Source organism: Lontra canadensis, unplaced genomic scaffold (assembly GCF_010015895.1).
Source record: "Lontra canadensis isolate GAN:19392208 unplaced genomic scaffold, GSC_riverotter_1.0 scaffold29, whole genome shotgun sequence".
Taxonomy (NCBI): domain Eukaryota; kingdom Metazoa; phylum Chordata; class Mammalia; order Carnivora; family Mustelidae; genus Lontra; species Lontra canadensis.
The window spans coordinates 12,153,473-12,175,649 of NW_022631023.1; the positions used below are offsets into that span (position 1 = coordinate 12,153,473).

At 53.9% G+C, this 22,177-nt stretch overlaps 1 protein-coding gene across 1 annotated transcript in view; it reads left to right on the forward strand.

The window, feature by feature from the left end:
* URB1 (URB1 ribosome biogenesis homolog) overlaps nucleotides 1–22,177 on the forward strand; it is a 68,561-nt gene that overhangs the window by 22,969 nt on the left and 23,415 nt on the right. The window contains exons 11-26 of the mRNA XM_032865434.1: nucleotides 1,434–1,607; nucleotides 2,259–2,388; nucleotides 2,991–3,107; nucleotides 4,365–4,477; nucleotides 6,087–6,206; nucleotides 7,695–7,811; nucleotides 8,267–8,405; nucleotides 9,158–9,328; nucleotides 10,320–10,513; nucleotides 12,674–12,892; nucleotides 13,644–13,823; nucleotides 15,065–15,920; nucleotides 17,055–17,256; nucleotides 17,950–18,136; nucleotides 19,986–20,044; nucleotides 21,624–21,817. Of these exons, the coding sequence (XP_032721325.1) occupies nucleotides 1,434–1,607; nucleotides 2,259–2,388; nucleotides 2,991–3,107; nucleotides 4,365–4,477; nucleotides 6,087–6,206; nucleotides 7,695–7,811; nucleotides 8,267–8,405; nucleotides 9,158–9,328; nucleotides 10,320–10,513; nucleotides 12,674–12,892; nucleotides 13,644–13,823; nucleotides 15,065–15,920; nucleotides 17,055–17,256; nucleotides 17,950–18,136; nucleotides 19,986–20,044; nucleotides 21,624–21,817 (3,172 nt within the window). The remainder of the gene's footprint in view (nucleotides 1–1,433; nucleotides 1,608–2,258; nucleotides 2,389–2,990; nucleotides 3,108–4,364; nucleotides 4,478–6,086; nucleotides 6,207–7,694; nucleotides 7,812–8,266; nucleotides 8,406–9,157; nucleotides 9,329–10,319; nucleotides 10,514–12,673; nucleotides 12,893–13,643; nucleotides 13,824–15,064; nucleotides 15,921–17,054; nucleotides 17,257–17,949; nucleotides 18,137–19,985; nucleotides 20,045–21,623; nucleotides 21,818–22,177) is intronic.

Below are 22,177 nucleotides of genomic sequence, written 5' to 3' on the forward strand. Positions count from 1 at the left end.
CGGGCAGAAGGGCCTTCTCTTTTGGTTGCCAAATCATAATAACCACAGTGAGGACCTAGCTCACTTGCGCATCAGTCTGGAGGGAGGCACAGACTATTCGATCTTGAGGGGCTGTTAAGGAAACAGAACTGAAGGGCGGATGTCAGATGCGGCCCCTTTCTGGGTGGAAGACTGCGTTGCCTGTGGCCGTGTCCCTGCCCCCTGCGAGTGGCTCCCGCAGGCAATCTGGGATGGAAGGCCAGCCGCTCCCTCTCGGACTGCCGTTTCAGGACCGCGGAGGGAGCCCCCGGGGTGTCTGCTCCCCAGATGGGGTGGCTGCTGGTGGAGGAGGGGACATCCTTTCTGTCCTGTCAGTGCCGCCATCCCGTGCAGGTGCATGGCTTTGTCTTGTCCTCGGTGGGCCCTTCCTGACTGTGACGGTGGGGCAGCGACGTGGGCGTGATGACCGTGGACTCCGTGTGTGTGTTCCACGTTTGTGTTTTCTTTACGGTATTATCCGGAATTTTATAATAGCATAATTTCTGATTTCAGAATCACCAAGAAAAGAGTTTATTTTAGAAACTGGAAAGAAATCATTGGGAGGCAGCGTGGGCCCATGAACCCCTGTTTGGGTCCTGCCTTTGAAGCGATTATGGGGAGGGAGTCGTTGCTGGCCTAGGGCATTTCAGGTCATGCTCCTCTTGGGTCCAGCGTACATGTGAAATGAGCCCCCAGCTGATTAGAAGGCAGGGGGAAGGGGGTGTTGTGGTTGTGTCACCAGCCTGTCAGTCCATGGTGGCCTGGCCGGTGCGTCCCAGCCTGTGCTGTGCCTGAGGTGTGCCTGGGCCTAAAGGACTTGGCCCCGGGCTGGCCGGGGACTGCATCTCTCGGGAGGTACCCTTGTTTTGGTAATAGCTCAGGTTCTTGAATTTTATTCTGTCTGTGCGGTGAGTGAGGATTCGGCTCAGGCTCCTGGGTGTCGTTCTGAATCCCAGTGGAGAGGCTGGTTATTGGAGGCCTGGGTTGCGGGCTGCACGCTTCCCAGGCCTGGAGGTGGCTTTTCCTACTCAGGACGTGGGGCCTTTTCTTGTCACTGGGGCACCCGACATGGAGAGCTCTTCCAGGGCCTGGTGGGGTTCTGCTGAGAGAGGAACTCTTCCTGATGTGGACCATCTGCGTGAGCTCGGTGGCTGTCGGGAAAGACCGAAAAAAGAGGGGGAAACAGAACTGAAAATAACTATCAGATTTTCCTTGCAGTTGCCATCTCCTTAGCCACTGCTGAGGCAAGGTCTGCAGGAGGTCAGGAGGTCTGGGTCCCTAGGCTGCCCGGCTCGTGCTGCCCTCCCTGCCAGTGACCCCAGGAGAGGCAAGGGCCAGCAAGACCCAGGGCTTGGGAGGTCTGTGTCCTCCAGTGCCGCCTCCACACGTGTGGATTTACCTCTTTTTCTTCCCAGTTGGACAGCAAATCGGTAAAACACACTGCTTTCTCCCTTATTTCCGTCATTTTGAAAAGAGCACTGAAAACCATCGACCACTGCCTGGATAAAGAGGTGTGGCAAGGGTCAGGCGTGTACACGGCCGCGCTGATGGAGGAATTCGTGCGACTCTTCAGAGAAGCTCTGAGCAAGGTAGGCGCAGCCGCAGCGGTGGCCATTCTGGACGAGGTTCTGGAGCCTTCCTTGCAGCCGTCACAGGCGAGCACACCAGGGGAAGAGACAGTCCCGGGAGCACGGAGGCTGGGTGTGAAACGCAGTGCCCTGGAGGGTTCGGGTGCTCCTGGGACCTCCAGGCTCCTCGGAAGTGGATGGTTCTTCCCTCCCCAGCTGCCACGTGCACATTGGACTGGGGCCCGGAGTGGGGGTGGCTGGGAGGCCCCTCAATGTCTTCCTTCCCGGGGCCTCTTCTAGTAAGGGCAGTCGTTGTCTGCAGACGGGGCTCCTGCCCCAAAGGAGCCAGGGTCATGCTGGGCGGGGCCCGAAAGCTGGTTTCCTTTTCCCAATGTCTTGCTCAGGCAAATGAATTTTTGGGTTTTATTGTAAATATGGGTGCTTGTTTTTCCACCAAGTCCTTGCCATACAGTTGCGGGAGTCAGCACAGGGCAGAACTCACAGAGGATGTGGGCCTGTGTCCCCCCACACCCCGTCTCTTACACACTCACACACACCCACGTGTGCTCGAATCCTCCCTTTGTTTCCGCTTCTTATTAGTAGGTTCATTTCATTTGTTTCTGTCCCTTGTTGAATGTGACTGTTTTTTTGTTCGTTTGTTTTCCCTTTTAGATTTTACCAGACCTCAACACCATCGTGTGGGTCTGGCAGTCCCTTCGAAAGCAGGAAGTGAAACCTGATGATGAGAAAGGAAAGAAGAAGGACGGCCGGACTCCAGCCACCTGCGTGGCTCCCGAGTGCGGTGAGGATTGTGGGGCTCTGCTGTGTGCCGACAGGGGGTATGGGCAGCCGGGGACACTGCCTGCCTGCAAGCGCTTTCAAGGGATCTGTTGGAAATGCGCCCAAGCTTTATTCGAGGACCGTGACTCTCTAGAGACTTGAACGATGGGTGGCATGTACTCTTGGCCTTTCCATGTGGGGGTAGAGGCGCTCGTTTGCTCTGCAGATAGAAGTGGGCTACACAGTCCCCCCAGTAATGAGACACATCGACTCAGACCTTGTCATTAGCCTGCCAGGCAGTGGGTCTCATATCTTGTCTCTGTGCTTCTCAGTCCTTACAGTGGCCCTGAGCAGGGAGGTGCTGCTATGTCCCCATTGTTCATCAAGGGCACCTGAGCACAGAGAGTCAGAGCAGCTGTATCCTGTCTCGGGCCACAGCACTGACATCGGGACTTAAGCCCAGTCTGTTTGGACGGTCTTGACCACGCTGGCTTTGTAGGGATCCGTCTGCAGCCTCTGCGTTCAGCATGGGGTTGACTGCAGTGGGTCACGGGTGCCTCAACGGCTGATGAACGACAAAGAACAAGTGCGTTTCTTTCTTTAACGTGTCTGATCTTGGTTCAGATGATGCGGAAACCATTCTTCTGAAGGCCGCTCTTCTCCAGGTCCTGTGCCTTTACCAGAAGGTGGTCCCACATGTGGTCATGCAGTACAACTTCGACTTCAGCAAGCTCCTGAAAGGTGCGTCCCCTGAGACTGCAGGCGCCCCTCCGCTGGGGGTGGGGGGTGGGGGGGGGTGGGGAGGAAGCCCGGCTAAGCCAGAGCAGAGCCCCGGAGCTGGGGCCAGGAGGGCTCGTGGGCTGCTTCACCGGTGTGCCTGAGCCCCCGGTCCGGTTGTGTGTGTTTAGACTAATGTATTTTAAATAGTCGGTCTTCCTTAAGTAAACATGAGATGAACACTTAGCAGCAGGTGGAGAAGGGAGAAGGCAGGCAGCCCGAGCTATCTGCTGGGGAGGAGTGACAAATCCGGTCATGTGACATTAAGTCTGAAGCTTCTTTTCAAAGGAGCAGGGGTGCAGGGTTCAGAAGGTACCTGATGTAGTGAGCTCTGGCTGTCATAGAAGACTGATGAATCACTGGCCTCTGCCTCTGAAACCAATAGCACATTAAGTGTTAATTGAATTTAAATAAAAATAAATCAATTAATTAAAAAAAAGGAAATGAGAGCCCCTGAGAAGGGATGTCCCATCTGTACAGAGGCACTTCTGACATTATTGACTCACGTTCTCCCCAGTGAGGCAGGTTCAAACCACATCTTGTAAAAGTAATGTTATGCTTGTCTGGTCACGTTTCCTTGATGGAAAAGTTTGTCTAATAAAATCGACTTCATAATTTGGCCCACAGAAGAAAGCTTGCAGACATATCATTCCTGGGATTTATATAAGCTATTGGAATAATCCTGATGAAAAGCTATAATTAACTTCTTAATTGTCTGAAGGCAAAAGGTTCTCTCTGCCACGGGAATATGGAATTGACCATGTACTGTTTAGTACTGTGTCGTTCCCAGGTGAAGAGAAACCCAGACAGCAGGGCAGAGGATAAGGACCCAGGCTGGGGCTCTGGTGGCCACAGTGTGCTCCTGACATCTCTGCAATCTGGGGGATGAGGCCGGTGCGTCCCGCCGGGCTGACGTCGGTCAGACGGCATGCCGGGGGCATGAGGGCTGTGCTTGAGGCTGTAGGGAGAGATAGATGGGGGCCAGTGGGCTGCTCAGGGCACGTGGGAGTTCAGGCTCTTTGCTGAAAGTTTGGCCACAGTGTGGGGCGGGGGGAGGCAGGCAGAAGAGTGGGTCCGGGACAAGGGAGGACAGAGCCCCAGATCGCCCTTCTTATCTCTGCCAGTGGAGCTCCTTCTCCAGTCCCCTTGGACCAGGGCAGCAGGGGCTGGGCACCTTCCTCCGAGGGACTTCCTGTCTGTGTTCCTCTCTCCTGCCCACAGGCGTCATCTCCGAGCAGGGCCTCCGAGACCAGGTGCCCCCCATTCTGCAGCATCACATTCTCAAAGTGGCCCTGGAGCTGCCCGCCAGCAAGTTTTTGTGGTTAAAGGCACAGGTAAGAAGCAGAGAGTTCCCACCATCTGTTAACTAACTCGCAGGCATGCTGGTGTTTTGGCCTGGAAATTGCTGACTGGATCAGAACCTGACTGTTGGTTTCCAAGACAGCATTCACGTGTCCCCTCTCAGACACACTTAGAGCAGAGGCCAGGGCCTGATGGTGAACCAGGAGGCTTTGGAGTCTCTGCTTTTGCAAAATAGGGTGTTTTCGTGTGTCCTGACTGAAGCGATATCATTGCTGGTTATTGGGAGTTTGGGTTTTTTTTTATTATTATTATTATTTTGCTTTTTTTAATATTGAAGGCTTTACCTTTTGCTTATTATTTTAAAGCCTTTTTGGAAATAAATAAAATACATTTCTTCTCCTTTGTCCTTATCCTGGAAGGAGGTAAGACAGAGATATAGACATCAAGCCAGGAAAGGATTGAGGCTGACAGAAGAATCTAAAAATTGTTGGCATTTTTTTTCTGCCCTTAAGAATGTCTTCTAGAACTTTCTGGAGACTATAACTTTGAATTGAAGTGAACTCAAGATGTGGCAGACACTTAACCTGTGTATTTAAGCACGGGATGCTTGTTGCTTCTATCTGAAGGAAAAATGACCAGGGAAAACTAAGCATTGTCAGAATGTGATTCTCAGTAGCTCAGATCGCTGGTTTTTCAGTGACTTAGATCTTACTTAAAATCTTATGGAACCAATAGCGAGGCAATGGATGTGGGCATTTTTACGTGTTGTATTTCTGGAAAGGCGTGAGAATGTGGGGAGTGCTGGGGTCTGTGCCTTTCCCCCAGGTCCTCTCCTGAGGTTCACGGGCATCGTAGTTGAGGTTTGACACATGTGCTCCCTGTGTCCACCCCTTATAGCACTTAAAGACGGGGCAGCCGGGGCACAGAGGGCTTGGGACACCTGTGTAGGGTGCCAGCCATAGTCGGAGGACCCAGGACTGGCCCCAGGCCATGTCGCCTACAGCCCAGCTCTCAGCCTCTGTGCCCCACTGTGAGGTCACTGCCACGGACCCCAGAGAGATGACTGGTCAGGGGTGTCGTTGAGTTGTTCACTCCAGCTGAGCAGGGCCAACGGGATCCTGATGATTTATTTGGAAAGTGAATAGAGGGAGGCCTCTTAACTTCACAAGAACTGGTGTTCAAATGTTTACTTATATTCAGCGTGCCGCCTTCTGTCTACAAGGTGACGTTTGCTGGGCTTCGCGAATACCAAGCTCTTCACGTGTTCAGGGTCACCATCATTGCCAGGGGCTGCAGGGACACCCGAGCCAGACAGCCTTGGGGGCACTGAGACCAGGGATCTGGAGCTCCGCATACTCTGCTGAGATGCGCATTCGAATGTCAGAAGCCTTTGTGAGAGGCTAAGTTGTGTATCAGGGGTCGGTTGTGCCCACACCGGCATCGTGCTGAAATGCAGCTGGTGCAGCTGCTGGTCAGGGGTCTCGTTGAGGCTCCCCAGTCTAAGATCCCAGCAGTCTTTCCGGCTCGCAGTTACAGTGAGAGGAGATCAGAGGCCTGGGAGCACGTGGGGCGTGCGGTACCTGTTTGCTCAGTGTCCTGAGGCCTCCGCAGTGTTATCACGTGCCGCTCTTCAAACTCCAGGAAGGGCCCGATGCAGACATTGTCGGAGGAGAGCGATCAGTATTTTACTTACTGATGAAAATGTTCGTGACCAGCAGCCACCTGCAGCTCAAGTCCTCCACCAAACTCCTGATCATAAAGGTGAGCCTGTCCTACCAGTCCCTGATTCTGAGGGCATTTTCACTCTGTTATGGAAGGTACTTGGTAAACAGTTGTTGATTGAAGGGTGTATCAGGACCTCTTTAAATTTAAAAATGGGAGGTTATTTGACAGTCGTAATTTATGACATCTAAACCCAGCTGCGTTCCCGAGAGACAGCACGGCGAAGTGGGAAATGTGGGCTTTGAGGTCCTGTTCCCAGATCTGAGTCTTGGTTCTGCTCCTTCCTGGGTGGCACTGGGCAGGTCACTCAGCCTCTTGGAACGTCGTTTTCCCGTGATGAACGGGAATGATGAAATGGTGGGATTGCAGGGGAGAGGACTTGTGATCATGCTGTAGCGCGTGTAGACTCAATAAATAGATTTCTGGCCCTTTGGGGAACTGTTCAAATAGACGATCCCTCTTCCTTCTTCCCGCCTTCTCCGGGGCTCAGCTGTCCTGACCTCCTCGGTCACCCACAGCACCGGTGTCAGAGTCAGTGGAAGGGAACAGAGAGTTGGACCGTCAGCTTCTCGTTCTTACACTTGGTACTCACTTGGTGTAGATGTAGGAAATCGAATTCCTTGTTTCTGCTGTGCAGCGGACGTCCCATGGGTGCTACAGAATTCCTGGTGGTTTTTCGGATGCAGAGATTCTGCCTTTATTTGAGGGGCCGATCATCTTGCTGCCTTATAACATTCTCACCCGAGCTACTCGAAGAACGTGAATGTCTGGGTCTTGACCTCTGCTAGTTGCCATTTGCCTATAGGCCTGCTCTTGACCCCGGCCTGATTTCGTGATCGCTGACTGCACATAGGTGGGATTGGCACCGTCGGGTCTCCCTTCGGGGCGCTGTGTTTCAGGGCTCGTGCACTGGGACTGCTCAGACGCTCAGTCTGTGGCATCGGGCCATCTGGGGACATCACTTAATCCCCCTGGTTCAAGATCCTGCCCCTTAACACATTCTGTTCTCTTAGATATGCTGGTGCTCCTTGCCCCAGGTCTGAGGCTTGAGGGGCCACACTGTGGTGACGTGATGTGACGCGACGCGATGCAGTGTGATATGAGCGGTGTGTCGCCTTGGAGAATTTCATGCAGGCTAATGGTGGGCTGCTGTGAGGGGTTGAGTCATGCATGTCTACCTGGGGTCTTTGTGAAAATCCAGATAGAAAAACCAGACTCCTAAGTAGCAGCTGCAGGCTTTTTTCTTTTTATTATTTAGGAGATGATGGAAAGGAATAGGAGAGAGCAAGACCAGAGATGGTGTGATCGCTCACAGGGCGCGGGATGATGTCTCTTCCTTGTTTCCCTCAACCTCGGGAGAGCTGCTTTGAAAGAGTGGCTTTTGGAGTAGAGCTGCCCATGAGACTTTGACCCCCCCTGTGCCCTTGGGTCTCCGCGTTGTGCTGCTTGGGCTCCCACAGAGCGCAGCCTCCGTCCTGCCCGCCCCCCACCAATGCCACCCCACCCCCCGGGTCTGCTTCCTGACAGATTCTGCGGGACACGGGGGTGTTCGAGCACACCTGGAGGGAGCTGGAGCTGTGGCTGGAGCACCTAGAGGACACCGCGGAGGAGAAACGAGAGACCGTGATTCAGTTTTTGGAACGTGTAAGCACCTATTTCCGGTGTTAGAGGAGCACGTTAGTAAATATGCCAAGCGAGCTTTAGTATAATTAAGGCATTTTTGATGCCCTGGTGCCGAATGCCCTGTTTCTGGCTTACTTCCTAATTCTGCTGAGATGTCAGAATTCGCTTCATTGTCGAAACTGTAAAATGGGACTGTATTACCGTGTACTATTTTAGTTTCCTTTTGAGGATTTGCTTTTGGACAGAGAATAGTGGTATGCTTAGCGCGATATTAAAAGCAGTGGTTTATACTAAATGGAATTTTTTCTTAATTCTATAACAAAAAGTTAAAAAAACTTCGGGGAAAAATTATTGTTCTTATTGAGGACTGCTGACATGTTAGCTCTTTCCTTATTTTACTGGTAACATTTTGGGGGCATATTTGCATTTCATTTGTGACCATCTCAGTGTTTTCTGCTTGACTCTTCAATGCCCAGGTTTTGCTGACGTTGGTGGCGAATCCCTATTCCTACACAGACAAAGCCTCTGACTTTGTCCAGGAAGCCAGCACGCTGCAGGCCACTGGGACGAAGCAGGATGCCGACGATGTCAGCATTCCCATCTCTCACATCGATGGTAGGCGCCCCTGCCTCTGTGCTCCTCAGGCTTCTGAAGATCGAGCCACCGTGGCCAATCAGTGACGAAAACGAGAATCTCATTCGTGTCTTATGCAGAGTGCAGACACCTGTTTCTTTGAGTTAGAGATCAGCCTGCTCTGGAAATGAAAATAGCCTTATTCGCTCATAGAACGGGGAGTAGGTACAGAGTCTGTTTGCTGGGTAATTTTTGTTTGTGCAGTGTTTCCTCTGTGCCAGGTGCTGATCTCAGCTCTTCATAAATCTACCTCCTGCAACCTCGTGACCCGCCCTACAGGGCAGGTGTCCTTATCCTCATTTCGTACAGTGATAAGGCAGCCGAGGCACAGAGAGGTTAGGTAATTAGCTGAAGTCACACAGCTAGTACCTAGGAAAGTCAGGTTTTTAATCCGGTCACTGGCTCTCATCTACGCTTCAACCCTTACCCTTTTTGCTTCTCAGATTTTGCTTTGTTTGCCTGAATATCCAGGTTAAGGTTTGGGGGCTTGTCTGTGTCACTTGAGGAAACTTCAGTCTCTTACCACCTGAGCTGGAGAGCCTGCATTTTGTCTGGCAAAGATCTCAAGATTTCACAGGCGATGTCCCGACCGGTTTAGAATCAGCCTTCATGTTAAGCTTTTCCCCCCAGAAACATTTAGCTTTTATCAAACATTCTCCCTTCCTGTGGATCTCTTTGCAGTGGGTTCCTTTGGGGGCTCTTGCCTTGGTTTAACTCTCCCCTTTCTGACTCAGATGTTCTCGACATGGTGGATGTCCTGGTGGAGGGCAGTGAAGGCTTGGACGAGGAAATTGGATTCTTACTGAATGAAGACATGATCCTACTCACGTTCCCATTCAGTGCGGTGGTGCCCGCTGCCCTGGAAGCCAGGAATAAGTTGCTCCTCGGGACGGAAAGTGAAACAGGTACCTGTGTGTCGTCAGGATATTCTGGGTATGTCGTCCGGCTGGGTCTCTTGGGGTAAGTGCTGTGAGTCCAGGGGCTCTAGGAGTAATTGCTGAAGCTCCAAGGCAATAAGATTCAGACCCACCAACGTGATAGCTTCCTGGTCTCCAGAGCTAAGAATGTAGCGATAAGAATCCAGGGGCTGGCTGAACTCGCAGAGAGTCATCACTTGAGGATAAATCCATAGTCATTTGTGTGGCTGCACAGGGCCCTGCTACAACGCTGATGTTTTCTCTTCATCGTTTGTTCTTCCTATCACGATGCTAGGCTACAAGTCCTTCATACTTGGTGGAAATTGCTAGAACTAAGAACCAAGGAAGTACTCACAGATCACAATGGTGTCCTTAGTCAGGCTTGCTCACGCTTTGCTCCAGTAACAAATAAACCCCAACATGTAGTGGTTTAACGAGGAAAGGTGTTCTTCTAGACCTTGGTGTAGTCCAGCACAGGTCACATTGCTCTCTTGGGTGACTGTCCTCTGGGAGGTAGCTCAGGGATCCAGGCCACTCCCATCTGGTAGCTATGCCATCTCAATGTGGCATCTGAGGTCAGTGTGGAAGAGGAAGAGAGAGTGGGCAGTGAGGCAGAGGCTGTTCTGGCCAGGCCTGGAAGTGGCGACATCAGTCACGTGGTCGCAGCCTCCCCATAGGGGAGGCCCGTGTGCCAAGAACGGGAAATGGATTGGGGAGCACCGAGCGAGTCCTGGCCCCCATGGCTTCTGCACCATCGCTTCTGCACCTGCGTCTGCACTTCCAGGCCTTGGGACCGGAAGCCTGAGTGTGTGTGTCACACATTCAACAGGACGGGGCCTGGGTGCGCTCTGCAGTGATAGCATCTGCCTTTGTTGGTGTGCATTTTGCCGGTCTCAGATACGTGTGGGAGTTAGTGTTATTGATGGGTCACAGAAGGGTGGTCCCAGCAGCCACGCTCACACATCTTACTTCCCTGCAGGAGAGAGTGTCGTGGCATACCTGATGGCAGTGCTGACAGACCTCCTCCATACCCAGAGAGACCCTCTGGCTCTGTGTCTGCTGCTTCAGACTTACGACAAGTTGGAGCCTCCAGTCCCGTCTTGCTGTCATCAGCTGGCCCGGTTCCACCGGTACTACAGCCGCTGGATCCCGGAGACCGCCCGAGAGGCCTCGGTGAGCTGGGGCCTCGCTGCTCCCACGGAGGCCAGGACTTGGCCTGGGAAACCCCGAGGTGTCATCCGTGGGCCATGCTGGCTATGCCCCAGCCGGATGGCTGTCCGGCTGCTCGGTTTCTAGGGAGAAGCTTGTTAACCTTCTGCTCTCCCTGCACGAGAGAAGGAGCTCAGGCCACCACGGCGGCCCAGCTGCGAGATGGGTGGATGGCTACCCATATACCCATGGGTGCGTCAGGGATGCGGGGAACTGAGTTTCCCGAAAGCTGCATGGCCGCCTTGTCACCGTGCCAGCTTCGGGCCAGGAGGGAGGTTGTCTTTTCCCCTACCAGTTGATTTGGTGCGCCTGGGTCCTCGATTGCTTCAGCGGGCCTTAGCACGCTCCTCAGCCATGCGGGCTCAGCTGTCAGCCTTGGCCCTGGCGGCCCCCAGTAGTCTCCATTCTGTGAAGACTGGGGAAGTGGAAACAAAGAATTTTCTTTATGTGGGGACTACATTTTTGTTTGTTTGTTTGTTTGTTTAATTTATTCATTTGTCAGGGATCACAAGTAGGCAGAGAGGCAGGCAAAGAGGGGGAAGCAGGCTCCCGGCTGAGCAGAGAGCCCGATGCAAGGCTCCATCCCAGGACCCTGGGATTATGACCTGAGCCGAAGGCAGAGGCTTAACCCACTGAGCCACCCAGGCACCCCAGGGGGACTACATTTTTGTAATGGGATGCTGTAGGTCTGGCCCCAGGGCAGACTATTTATGAATGTTGGGGGGCCTGGGGAGCAGTTAAGTGTGGCGTGCATTTTTTTTATACACTGAGTTTTTAGCTGTTCTTGAAAAAGGCAGCTCAGGGCCTCCTTGTCTTATGGTATCTGTAGCCAGCCATGTCTGTGGTGGTTGCACATTTCTGTTCATCAGGGCCTGCTGCTAGGGGATATGATGTGCCTTTCAAGTCACTTAATCCTCACAGCAACTCCAAGAAGGTCAGGACTTACTGGGCTTATTATACACATGGGGAAACTGAGGCACGGTGGTTCTATCACGAGGCAGCAGTGCGGGCAGGGTCAGGATTCCGGCCAGGCGGTGGGCTCCAGCATCCACCCCCTTCCCAGCTGAAATCCCCTTTCTCCTGGGGCTAGGCTCTGCTTCAGACTTGGGGGTGGCTGGTGAGAGCTCAGGGGACGTGTCGCAGTTCAGGGATGCACCTCCTGGGTGCTCGAAGGAAGGCATCCTTTCTCTGTCGAGTAGTCAGCAGTGCTTCTCACGCTCCAGTGGGCGTCAAATGTGGTCTCTGGGCTCCTCCCTGAGGGTGTTCAGTTCACATGTCCGCAGTGGGTCCCGGGGGTTGGTCTCTCTGTGGTTCTAAGCAGCGAGGCTGCTGGTCCCGGGACCCCGCCTGGAAAACTGCTGGTTTCCGGACACACAGCCTCGTTTCACTGGCCTAGGAAGTGGAGTGTGTGGAGTTACGGTAGTACAAGGTGCCTGAGGGTCAACGAAAAAGGCAGAGTGGTTGTCATAGAAGAAATCAACAACTTCGGTTTGAGGTAGAACTCCAGAAATCTGTCTTCATTCTGTCCGCTGTCTCGTTAGTCTCCCAACAAGGTGCTCTGCCCCGGGCACCTGGGGAGCCAGCACGACTCTGGAAGGCTGGGGCTTACCGATCTGGCTCCTGCACGGACCTCCCACTTTCCTGCCACTTTCACAGTGACTCTGCTTTTTAAGATGTTATTTATTTATGTATTTGAGAGTGGGAGAGCGAACATGAGTGAGGGGAGGGGCAGAGGGAGAAGCACTCTCCCCACTGAGGGCAGAGCCTGATGTGGGGCTCAAGATCAGGACCTGAGCCGCCGTCGCGAGTCGGGTGCTTGGCTGCACAGTGCCTCTTCTGAATGAAATGTCTGTCGCACGCAGCTCCAGACACACGTTCCCCGGCGTGTGTGAACGCCTTCCCCATCCAGGGGCTTCATGGGACGAACGAGTGACTAAAAACACTGTGGTTTAGTTGACTGAAATAAAACGCCGTGCAGTCCCATATTTTTTAGTATTAGGACGTGATTAGGAAGTGTCCCGTCGTTGCGAACGTCACCCTGTACCTGTCTTAGCTGACCGTGTACCTTTTTCATCTGTGGTTGTTTGTCTTTCCTCTTCTCCGGGCTTTTGCTGCCTCCCCAAGCCCCTTCAGTTGCCAGGCAGCCTCGCCCCCCGGGGTCCTCCCGCCACCTCCTTCGCTGCCCTGCTGCAGACGGCCTATGAGAGCGAGGGTGCGCTCCTGGACGAGCAGGTCCAGGCACAGCTGCGGGCCGCCCTCCCACACGTCCCGATGCCCTGGCTCCTGCGCTCGGCCAAGCACCTGCTGCTCTACCTCCGGAGCACCGTGGAGAACTTTGGCCAGGTCAGCACTGCTTCCCTCTCCCACAGACCTCGTGTGTCCCCACATCTCTGCCTCCAGAGCAGCCCCCTTGGAGTCGGGTCCAGACCGCTTGGCAGTGTTGGTGGAGTCTCACTGTCACCCCGTTGCTCACGAGGAGACTTCATGACATGACATACACAGGGCCGTGAGGTCCCCCCGCAGCTGGGGAGTCTTGGCTGCTAGTTCACGGCCTGCCCCTCTCTCCCGGGCTGCTGTTCCTTCCTGGAGCAGACGTGCAGAGGTGGGTTGGGCACCCATTTTCTGCAGGCCTCCGTATCCTCGCAGAATCTGGCCCCCTCAGCACAGCTGTCTCCCACAGACAGCTGCAGACCCAGAGCCGCCATGGCCGACCCTGCTGCTAGGGCCGCCGCCCATCAGGCCGGGCTCTCCCCACAGCGGACTGGATCAGTGCACTACCAGACTCACCGTCTTTTATAAGTTGTAATTTTTCCCTTCACTGGTGAGCTTTCTGTTCCCTGTGTGGTTTACGGAGTTGCGGTTTGGGTTTCCCTCACCTGGTCAAGATAAACCCGCATGCTTCAGCAAGGTTCAGGGGCACATCTTACTGGGAGAGGAATTTGAGGTTCTTGGTGTTTTATGAGGAGTTGCCACTCGAGCCTGTTTCTCTCCTCAGTCCTTGTTTCTGGTCACGTGGGGACGGGGTAGTCACGGTCGTGGTGACTGCGAGGCTTTTCCTGGTCCCTGAGCAATCGTGCGGCTCTCGTCCTCACAGCTGGGCCGAAGTGCAGGCCCCGCCATCCTGCAGCTCCTCCTGGACCTCCTCCGGCGCCTGGTCGTCCACTGTGTGCAGCTGGATGCACAGAACCAGCAGAAATGCGAGGCTGCCCAGGCCGAATCCGACCTCTTTTTGGACATGGAGTGCGTGGCCTCGCTGGAGCTGGCCGATGACAAGGTACCGTTGCTGTCCAGCTCTGGGTCTTGTTAGCCTGTGCCTGTCGCATCTTGGACCCTGGCCCTCCCTCTCCTTCTAATCCAACGTGAGATCATGTTCGTTGCAGATAAATAAGGACAGAACATTGTAAAAGAGACACTGTACCCCCCCACCTTAGCCCCTGACCCCTAACCCCTGCGCCCGCAGAGAAGCACGGTATAACGTGGGCGTGCAGCTTTCTAGTCGCCTTCCCTCCGAGCAGTTGCCCTCACACCTCAGTGAGCATCTTGAGAAACTGGGAACGTTCTCCTTTGGAGCAGTCGCGGCCTGGGTCGAACGAAGGCTGGGTGGTGGGTACGGCTGGCCCAGTAGCTCCAGAGCGGCAGCTCATGGCTTCGGGAGGCAGCCTCTCCCTTGCTGGGGTCCCCCAGGCCGCCGCTGACGTGGGGCCAGGGTGCGTTTTTCTGTCACCACCAGCCATGTTCACTGTTTCACTGGGCTCAGGAAGCAGCCGCGCTCTTCACACCACGCTTCTCGTGGATGGCCTTGTCTGATCTCTTTGGTCACTCCGAGGGCTAGGAATCGTGTTCCCCACGGCTGCTTAGAACAACTGGATCAGATTATCCTGTCATCTGGCAGGGGCACTCAGCTGCTTTCCGCTGGGTGATCTGAACACAGCGGGGGTCAGAGCTGGTCCCCTGGGGGTCACTCAGGGCTCAGCCTCTACCCGCATGTGACCTTCAGTTCCCGCTCCCGGGCTTGCCCAGCTGCTTGATCCCCATCCGCCGTTCCCAGATGTGGGGTCTCTCCTGCGCCGTGACCCCGCTGCTCTTGGGACGCCCGTGTCCCTCAGTCAGACTGTCATTGGAGGGCAGGGCCACTAAGCAGGAGCCGGGTGGCCGGCCTTCAGCACACTGGGCATTTCTGCGCGGCCCAGCCCAGTTGTATGGTTGATCTGTTAGTTCAGGTGAATTGGTCAGCCCCTGCCGGTGTGGGTGGGGCAGCAGCCCCCTCTCCGTCAGCTGTCACAGTCGCCGCGGGGGATAGGGGGTTGGTGCGGGTGGGATGCACTGCAGTTGGGATACAGTTTTGACTGGGCTTGGGTTGGGGTGCTGTGGGATGGCCCTGAGAGGAGCGTGAGAACTCGGGCTTGCGGATAGAAGGGCTCAGGGATGCTGTTGTCCGCCCTCCATCCTACAGCCTGCCGGCCCTGGCTCTGTGTGAGGTCTGTGTGAGGTCTGTGCCTTGTTGCTGTATTTCAGACGCTGGAGGAGGTGCTCGTGGCCATCCTCAGACACCCCACGCTGGAGGGCTGGTTCCTGGCCCTGGAGCAACAGGCCATCCCTCCGCACGCCCTCAGCCCCGTCCTTGTGAAACTTCTGGCATCCCACCTCAGCGCCGGGGTCCTCCAGCTGCTGCTGGCCAGCGCCCCGGTCCTCCAGCGCACGGGTCAGCAGGGCCTGCTGGCCAAGTACTCCGAGGCCATCACTCAGAGCGTGTTGAAGGAGCTGCGACACAGGAAGACAGGCTCGGCTACGTCGCCACCGAAGACGCTCCCACAGCTGGAGGCCCTCCAGGGGCTGCATCCCTACATGGAGGGCGCCCAGCTCCGCGAGGTCACCCTGGCCCTGCTGAGCCTGCCTGAGGCCCAGCTGGTGGCCCAGCGGCTCCCGAAGTCTCCCGGGAAGGAGAGACATCTGAACGCGCTCGGCAAGACCCTGGTCCAGCTGTTGGCCAGCAGCCCCCAGGACCAGCTGCAGAGCGGCGGGCTCCTTTGGGCCTCTGAGTTTGTGAGAGGCCTGGGGGCTCTGCTCCCCGCGCTGGCCGTGGATGAGCTGGACGCCGTGTTGCTGCACACCCTGCAGAGAGAGCCCGCGCTGGCCCCCGCCGTCGGGGTCGACGTGCTCGACTACTGCCTGGCCCGGCGGACGCAGGCGGCCCTCGGCGTCGCCGCCCTGCTCCTGCCGCTGAGCTGCACCCACGTCCTGCGCTTCGAGCTGTGGTGCGCGCGGCCTGGCGCGGGGCTCTGCCTGCAGGAGCGCCTGGACGACTTGCTCCCGCTCCTCCACGCCTACCTCCGGGCCAGGACGCGGGGACACTTCGCACGCCCGGCGGGAGGTACGGGAGCTGCGGGCTCCGGGCAGCCGGCGCTGCTAAGTCAGTGGGCCGTTTCTGACCTGGAACCTCCATTTTGGGTGTGGGCGAAGTTCTCGTTCTCCCCCAGACGCTGACCCAGCTCTGGAGATGGAGGGAGAGGAGACATTCGCACTCACCCGCCACATCGCAGCCTGTGGGGTGAGGGGCTGCCCCCACGCTCCCGTCCACCCCAAGTCCCCCCACCAGAAGCCGGGGCGGGCCGGGTCGAGGAAGGTCAGCCCCGGGGCAGCGGAGGCATTCGGGGTGACCTCCCTTTGTCCTGTTCCTTCGTCCCCACCACAGTGGTGTCAGTGATGCTGAGGCGAAGCAGCTTGGGCCCAGCCCTCGTCTTCCACCTGCAGGCTCTCTGGGCTGAGGCACTTTTTATTCACCTGAAATTACTTTTTTTTTTTTTTTATTGTGTATATGAATGATTGTTCACTTACTGCTTTCCCTCAGGGTGTCATGACTTCGTAGCAGCAATGACAGATGTTTTTAAAAGTAACAGAACCTGCTTTTAGTCAGTGATTCCTCCTTTTTTTAAAGTTTATTTACTTGAGGGGCAGGTGGAGGGGGAGAACGAGTGGGAGGGGCAGAGAGAGCGGGAGAGAGAGAATGTCAAGCGGACTCCACACTGAGCAGGGAGCCCGACGGAGGGCTCGATCTCACAACCCAGGAGATCTCGACCTGAGCTGAAACCAACAGTTGGATGCTTACCCAGCTGAGCCACCCAGGCGCTCCCTTTAGTCAGTGATTCTTGGGGCACTTCTGACGTGCCTCTCCCGTTCCCATGCCTTTGAGGCATGAGTCCTGAGTGAGTCCAGAACTTTGGTCCTCAGAGTCCCATGCCCAGCTTGGAGCTAGGCTTGCGCTCAGGGCCGTGTTGGAGGATTGACTGACAGAGGACCAGTGGCGTGCTGGGCAGCGTTTAACCAGCTGGCCTTTGCGTTTGCCCATCTCCGTGGCATCCGTGCTTCTGCCCCGGCCAACCTCAAGCTACGAGCTTGACCCCAGCTAGTCACAAGTTCCTGAAAGGTAGCCGTGGGCTCTGTGAGCTGGTACGTGCTGGTCCCGGACACAGCAGTGTGTGACTTTCTCCTTTTTGTCTCTGCCTAGTGTCCTCTGCTGTCATTCCTGTCTTGAGGAAGGCCCTATGGAGACGGCTGCAGACCAGGCTTCTCAGCACAGAGGGGCCCCCAGCGTCCGGGCTGCATCAGGAGGTCCTGGCCCAGCTGGTCCCGTTTGCAAGAGCCAAGGACCTTGCTGTCCTCATGGACCATTTGCCCGACTTGCTGCAGACTCCAGGCAGGCACGAGAGGTACGAAGGCTTGCGTTCCTGTCTGCTTCGCCTTTCCCAGTAGGTTTTTTTTGTTTTTTTTTTTTGAAGATTTTATTTATTTGACAGAGATCACAAGTAGGCAGAGAGGCAGGCAGAGAGAGGAGGAAGCAGGCTCCCCGCTGAGCAGAGAGCCCAATGTGGGGCTTGATCCCAGGACCCTGGGATCAGGACCTGAGCCGAAGGCAGAGGCTTTAACTCGCTGAGCCACCCAGGCTCCGCATCCCAGTAGTTTTTATAAACTAGTGGAAAGTTGCCGCACTGCTGTCATGCCCATCCATGAGAAGGCACCTCCTCCAGGAAGTCTTCCTCCAGCCATCCTGCCTGGAGCAAGCGCATCTCCATGAGTGGATAGCTGGGTCTGATGCCCTGAGAGCATCAGTTCTCAACCGGGGTGATTTTCCTCCCCTCCTGGGGACAGTTGGCCATGTCTGACGTTTTTTATTATCACAACTCAGTGGGCGGGCAGTAGGGGTGGTTGTCGCTTCTGACATCTAGAGGATAGAGCAAGAGAGCAAGATGGCCAGGGCAGCCAGGGACTCCGGTGCTTGGGTGATGTGGGGCAGTGGGACTCAGGGCACCTGTCGCAGGTGGCCCACTGTAATGTGAGTGACACTTAAGCTGGAGGCATTTAGGCCATGCGCCTGACTCTGTGCCTTTTGTCCCCTGCTGCAGTTGGAGTGTGGCCGACTCTGTGTCGGCCGTGCTAGAGGGGTCGGCCGGAGAGCTGCGTGCCTGGAGGACGGCTCTGTTGGAGTCGTGTGTGAAATGGCTGATTGCGTCTTTCAGTGGGGGCCAGCACGACCCCGACAGTGCCCGGGATCAGGAGAGGCAGATGCTGCGGAGGTTCAGTGAGCTGCTGGTAGGTGTCTTTCCTTTCCGTGGAGAGCCTGACTGCACTTTGAAGGGGAAGAGTGGAATAGATGGCAGAGTGCACGGCCGTGCTCCCAGAACCAGCGGGAGACGAGCAGGGCCAAGTCCGAGAGGCAAAGCGGCAGCTGGGGGAGGCCCCGGGACCGTGCACCGCCTTCTTCCCAGAACAGATGTGGGATTTTGTGAAGCACGCTTAACTTCTACTGAAACGGTTTATGGGTTTTTTTTTCTTATTTAGTCTGTTAATAAGATGACTTACATTAATTGGCTTTTGGTGGTTAAATGAACTTCACATTCCCGGGATACACCTGCTTGATGGCAGTGCATTACAGTTTTTCCATATTTTTGGATTTGATATTTTATTAAGATATTTTATTAAGATATTTTAATATCTTTTATTGGTGATATTTTATTAAGAATTTTTATTATTTTATTAAGAATTTTATTAAGATTTTATTAAGAATTTTTCCTTCTGTGTGCATGTGGAGTATCTGTTTATGATTTCATTTTCTGGCAGTTGTTCTTTGTCAGGTTTTAGGATCGGGTAACACAGCCCTGAGAATGAGTTGGGAAGTTTCATTCCAGGTTTTATATTTCCTGTGAGCATTTTGAAGCATTGCTTTCCTGTCTTCTGGCATACGTTGTGTTCGATAAGAAGTCTGTCATTCTTAACCTTTGTTCCCCTCCCTTAGGATCTTTTTTTTTAACGTTGTTTAAAGCAACGTGATCGTGATGTGCCTTCGAGTAGTTTTAAGATTCTTATGATTGGGGTTTCTGGGGCTTCTTGCCACTGTGAGTCCAGAGCTGTCATAATATTTGGAAATAGTCAGCTCTCATTTTTGGTCGTTATTCCCTTCTATTGAAGCATCCTTTTAAAAAGAATTATTTATTTTTTTGCACAGGAATAACATCTTGAAGCATATGAATTATTCCTCAGCGCATGATGTAAAATTACACTAAAACTCATAAGGTCTGTGACTTGTGTTTGAAGTCTGGACCCAAATTTAAAAAATAATCTTCAGGAAAATAACCCCAGGTGACAGTAGTGTGATAAATAGATTCATAGGTTATAGATCAAGCAGTTTGCTTACTTTGTATCAAGAGACTTCGTAACCCATATCTCAGCCTTAATTCCTTGTTACAGGTTTGTGCATTCAAGGTTTCTAGGAGCCCAAACATGGCAGAACGAGGGGGGCACATGGAACAGCCCAGCCTGTATTGTGAAATACAGCCCCGTGTGTGTGTGTGTGTGTGAGAGAGAGAGAGAGAGAGAGAAATACAGGCTCTTAAGCGTGGGGCGTAGTGTTAACAGATGCACATAGACCTTGTGCCCACACTCCTGTCAGAGATTTTCATCATCAACGAAGTTCCCCGCCCTCCAGAGCACCCAGCCCTCTGATTTAACTGGGCGCCGTATTTGGAAATTTTCTCTACCTCAGGGACTGTGGGCCAGCACCGGCCCTGCCCGTGGGGCAAAGGTCTTCCCCTGGGGAGAGGTGCTGTCCGGTATGTAAGCCATGTGTGGCTGGCCCTGTGTGTGACGTAGGCCACAAGCGCCTTCTGAAATGGTGGACAAAGGGAAAGGTAACCGGGCTGTCAGGATTTTTTTTCCTGCTGTTTGGTGACCATAGACACGCTGATGAAATGACAGAGCTACTCACAGAAGTAATAAAACAGCTTAGAAAAAAATCCAAGAAAGAAACAGCTGTGAGCTTTTGTGGCTTGCTTAGGTCACCGTATTCCGTGTTTTCTGGACGGCTCTAATTTAAGCTCTGTATTTTCAATTTTAAATTAATTGGAGATGACCCCTGAATATTTCTTGCTTCTTTTATTCACAGAATTCCCTTAACGAAGTTGATCCTGGTGATTGGCAGAAATTTGTGAAGACTGGACTTAAGTGAGTCCATTTGCTCTGTCGGGGTGATTCAGCGCGGGCGTGAGCGTGCGACACCGAGCCCGCGGGGGGTCTCATCCGCACGGCGTCTGGGGACCACGCGGCGCTCCCGGTTCACAGATGACGGGGTGTGGGATGCCAGTGCGGCTGGACGACTTGCCCACTGACATGGAGTTGGCTTCTGGAGATGATGACAGAGGAGGCCTTTAAAAAATGAAATAATTTTTAGAAACCAGAAGCGCGCAGAGAATTCTAGAGCAGCGCCCAGATTGAATAAGTGCCGACAGCGTCCTGTGTTTGTCCGGATCCTTCCTCCTCCCTCCCCTGAAAGCGTCACTCTCCTGAGGTCAGGCTTTGTCACTGCCGTGGGTGTTTTCCTACCTTGGTTGCACGCCAGCCTGTCTCTAAGCAGAAATGACATTATTTTAGTTGGCTTCACTTTCTGTACCAACGTGTCTTATCACCTTATGTGGTTTTTTTGTGCTTTTGAGTTACCCCTGCTGATACATACAGATCTCAGCCCATTTGTTTTTGCTGCGGGGGTGGGGTCTAGTTCTGTCTTCAGCCCCCCGCCAGTGGACGTCTTCCTCCCTCCCTCCGTCCCTCCCATGCCCGCACTGAAGGCTGTGCACCCCCTCGCGCCTCGTGCCCGGTTTTCTCGGGGAGGGGCGCTCGCTGGTGGGGAGTGTGGACACAGCTTCGGTTTTACTAGATTTTTCACTTGCTGTCTACAGTTTCCGAGCTCCCCTAGCACGCGTTTTCCTCACATCCTCACTCACACTTGATAGGGTCAGACTCTTTGGTTTCCAGCAGTCAGGTAGTCACTCGTCACTACACGAGAAAGTAGTCACTTTCTCATTGCGCCTCTGATTTTCTCTTCCCGGATGAGTCACTGCATTGAAACAGAAAAATACTGTCCAAGAGGAGAGAAAGACGTGAAGGTGGGTCACAGATCGATGACCCCCAAGGATTACCATCATGAAATGGTGACATTTCTCTCAGGCTTTGGCTAATGTGTATTTCTAGAATGCTCCCTGTATGTTAAGTGATTCTTAATGTCAGTGAGTCCCACCTGACAGAAAAGCTGCTTTGTTCGAGGGCAGGATGCTTTCATGCCTTCAGTGGGTTCTGAGGGGTTTAAGACCGAGAAGGTCTCTGAAGCCCTGGATGGGGTTTCCCAGTCACTGGACGTGAGGAAGGAGGGAGGCTGCCGTGGCAGGGTGGGCTGAGCCGTGAGTGGTCTTGGTTCAGGTGCAGCAGTTCTGCCTCCTGGCACTTGAGCCGAATAGGAGGTTGGTTTGGTGTTCGCACTGCAGGAAAATGAAGGCATCCCGTCCCTGTTTTCAGAAATGCCCCTGCCGTGCGTGGAGGGCTAGGAGGGTGATCAAGCGAGTGTCCTACGGTGACCGTAGTGGGATCAGCATGGGTAGATGGGTGTGCACTGTAGAATTTTCATCTTTACTGTGTGTTAGAAATTTATCCTCAGAAAATGCCAAGAAAAAGGTTTTTTGTTGTCTCCTGTGAAATAAAACTCCCCTATATGAAGCTCTTCCCCCCTGCACCCCCGATACTTGCCTCCTAGATTTCGATATCAGGACCACGCATTTTTGAAGGCCCTCCACGCTGCCATACAGCGCCTGTATCTTCCGGAAAACTCCGTGTGCGCAAAGCTCATCCAGCTCCCAGTGGCCCACATGATGCTCACGCAGCACTCTCTGTTTCTGCCGACTCTGCTGAAATCTGAAGAAGAGGAAAACCCAGACAATCAAGTAAAAGGTGACCCCCCCCCGCCCCGAGCCTCCCATTTCAGATTTTATTTCTTGATCTTTTATTTCTTGATTTCTTGGCGCTCGCTGTGCACCAAGATTTAGCACCGATGCGTTTTCAGAGCTAAGGAAGTGCTACCAGAATGGCATTAGGGTATTTTGTTCCTCTCAAGTCCAAGCTCAAGAGGTGTTCCCTCTGACTTCGGGCCAAGCAGCAAATACAGACTTCTCTTCAAAGTCTGTTCTGGCTTCTAGAAGTCACGTTTCAGGTCTTAACATCCATGTCACAGGCAAGTGTTGAATCTGGGAACTGGGGGACGTTCAGTGTGTGTCTGCCCTAAGAGAAGCTGTTTAGTGGTGTGAAATGCTT